The sequence below is a fragment of the Apaloderma vittatum genome, unplaced genomic scaffold (assembly GCF_000703405.1).
Source record: "Apaloderma vittatum isolate BGI_N311 unplaced genomic scaffold, ASM70340v1 scaffold24332, whole genome shotgun sequence".
In the NCBI taxonomy this organism is placed as follows: domain Eukaryota; kingdom Metazoa; phylum Chordata; class Aves; order Trogoniformes; family Trogonidae; genus Apaloderma; species Apaloderma vittatum.
The window spans coordinates 5,714-6,571 of NW_009705656.1; the positions used below are offsets into that span (position 1 = coordinate 5,714).

The following is an 858-nucleotide window of genomic DNA, read 5'->3' on the forward strand; positions in this document are numbered from 1 at the left end:
ACCCCAGCCCTCAGCGTTTCAGTGGGGGCCAGGACCTGCGGCTGAACTGCACGGCCGGGGGCCATCCCCTACCCCGCGTCACATGGAAGCGCTGGGGATGGACACTGAAGCAAGATGAGAGGTAAACCTTGGAGACCTGGGTGCCTTCATCCTCCCTGGGGATGGTGATTCCCCATGCAGGGCCGCACAGGCTGAAGGAGAGGAGATTGGGGTTGCCCAAAGCTCTGGAAAGAGCAAGGTGCTGCAATATCCCCAATCCATGAACCTGAAACGGTTGAAAAAAAAAACCTAAGTTCATACATTTATTTTTAAGCTATCCTGCCTTATCCAGGTCACTGTCCCCACCAAGAGGGACTTGAGATGATTTGCACATCTGGTGTGCGCTCAAATCTTAAAATACTCCTTGTGCATCTCTTTAATTTCTTCTGATTTTTTGCTTCTGCCTCCCTGCCCACGTCAAACTGTGAGTGCTAGAGTGGACTTTGGGGAAGGTGCTTTTAGGGGAGGGGGTTGATTTTTTTTTTGTTATTGCTTTGGAGATGAAAAAGCCCAATTCTCAGTGCTTCTCCCTAGTTCAAAGCAACATCTTTCCTTGCACCAGCTGCTGGAGCTGGCTTTAAGTACCAACCCACGTCTATCAAATGCCCAGCGCTTACCATGTGGGTGGGATGGCCTTAAGCCCACTCAATTACTTCAACATGGTTTTTTTAATCAGCTCTGTTCTTACAGAGCTTGTTTCTCCCTCTCTCCTTGTGTGCTGCAGGGTTTTCACAGATGCCCGGGGTACCCTGCACATCAGGGCTGCTGTCCCAGAGGATGCGGGAAATTACAGCTGCTATGCCGGCAGCGCGCTGGGCT

The 858-nt window shown here is 51.2% G+C and overlaps 1 protein-coding gene across 1 annotated transcript in view; it reads left to right on the forward strand.

The window, feature by feature from the left end:
• Positions 1-858, forward strand: part of LOC104270981 (hemicentin-2-like) — a gene marked incomplete at both ends in the record, with an annotated part of 27,861 nt that overhangs the window by 5,642 nt on the left and 21,361 nt on the right. The window contains 2 exons of the mRNA XM_009865515.1: positions 15-121; positions 764-855. Coding sequence (XP_009863817.1) covers positions 15-121; positions 764-855 — 199 coding nt within the window. The remainder of the gene's footprint in view (positions 1-14; positions 122-763; positions 856-858) is intronic.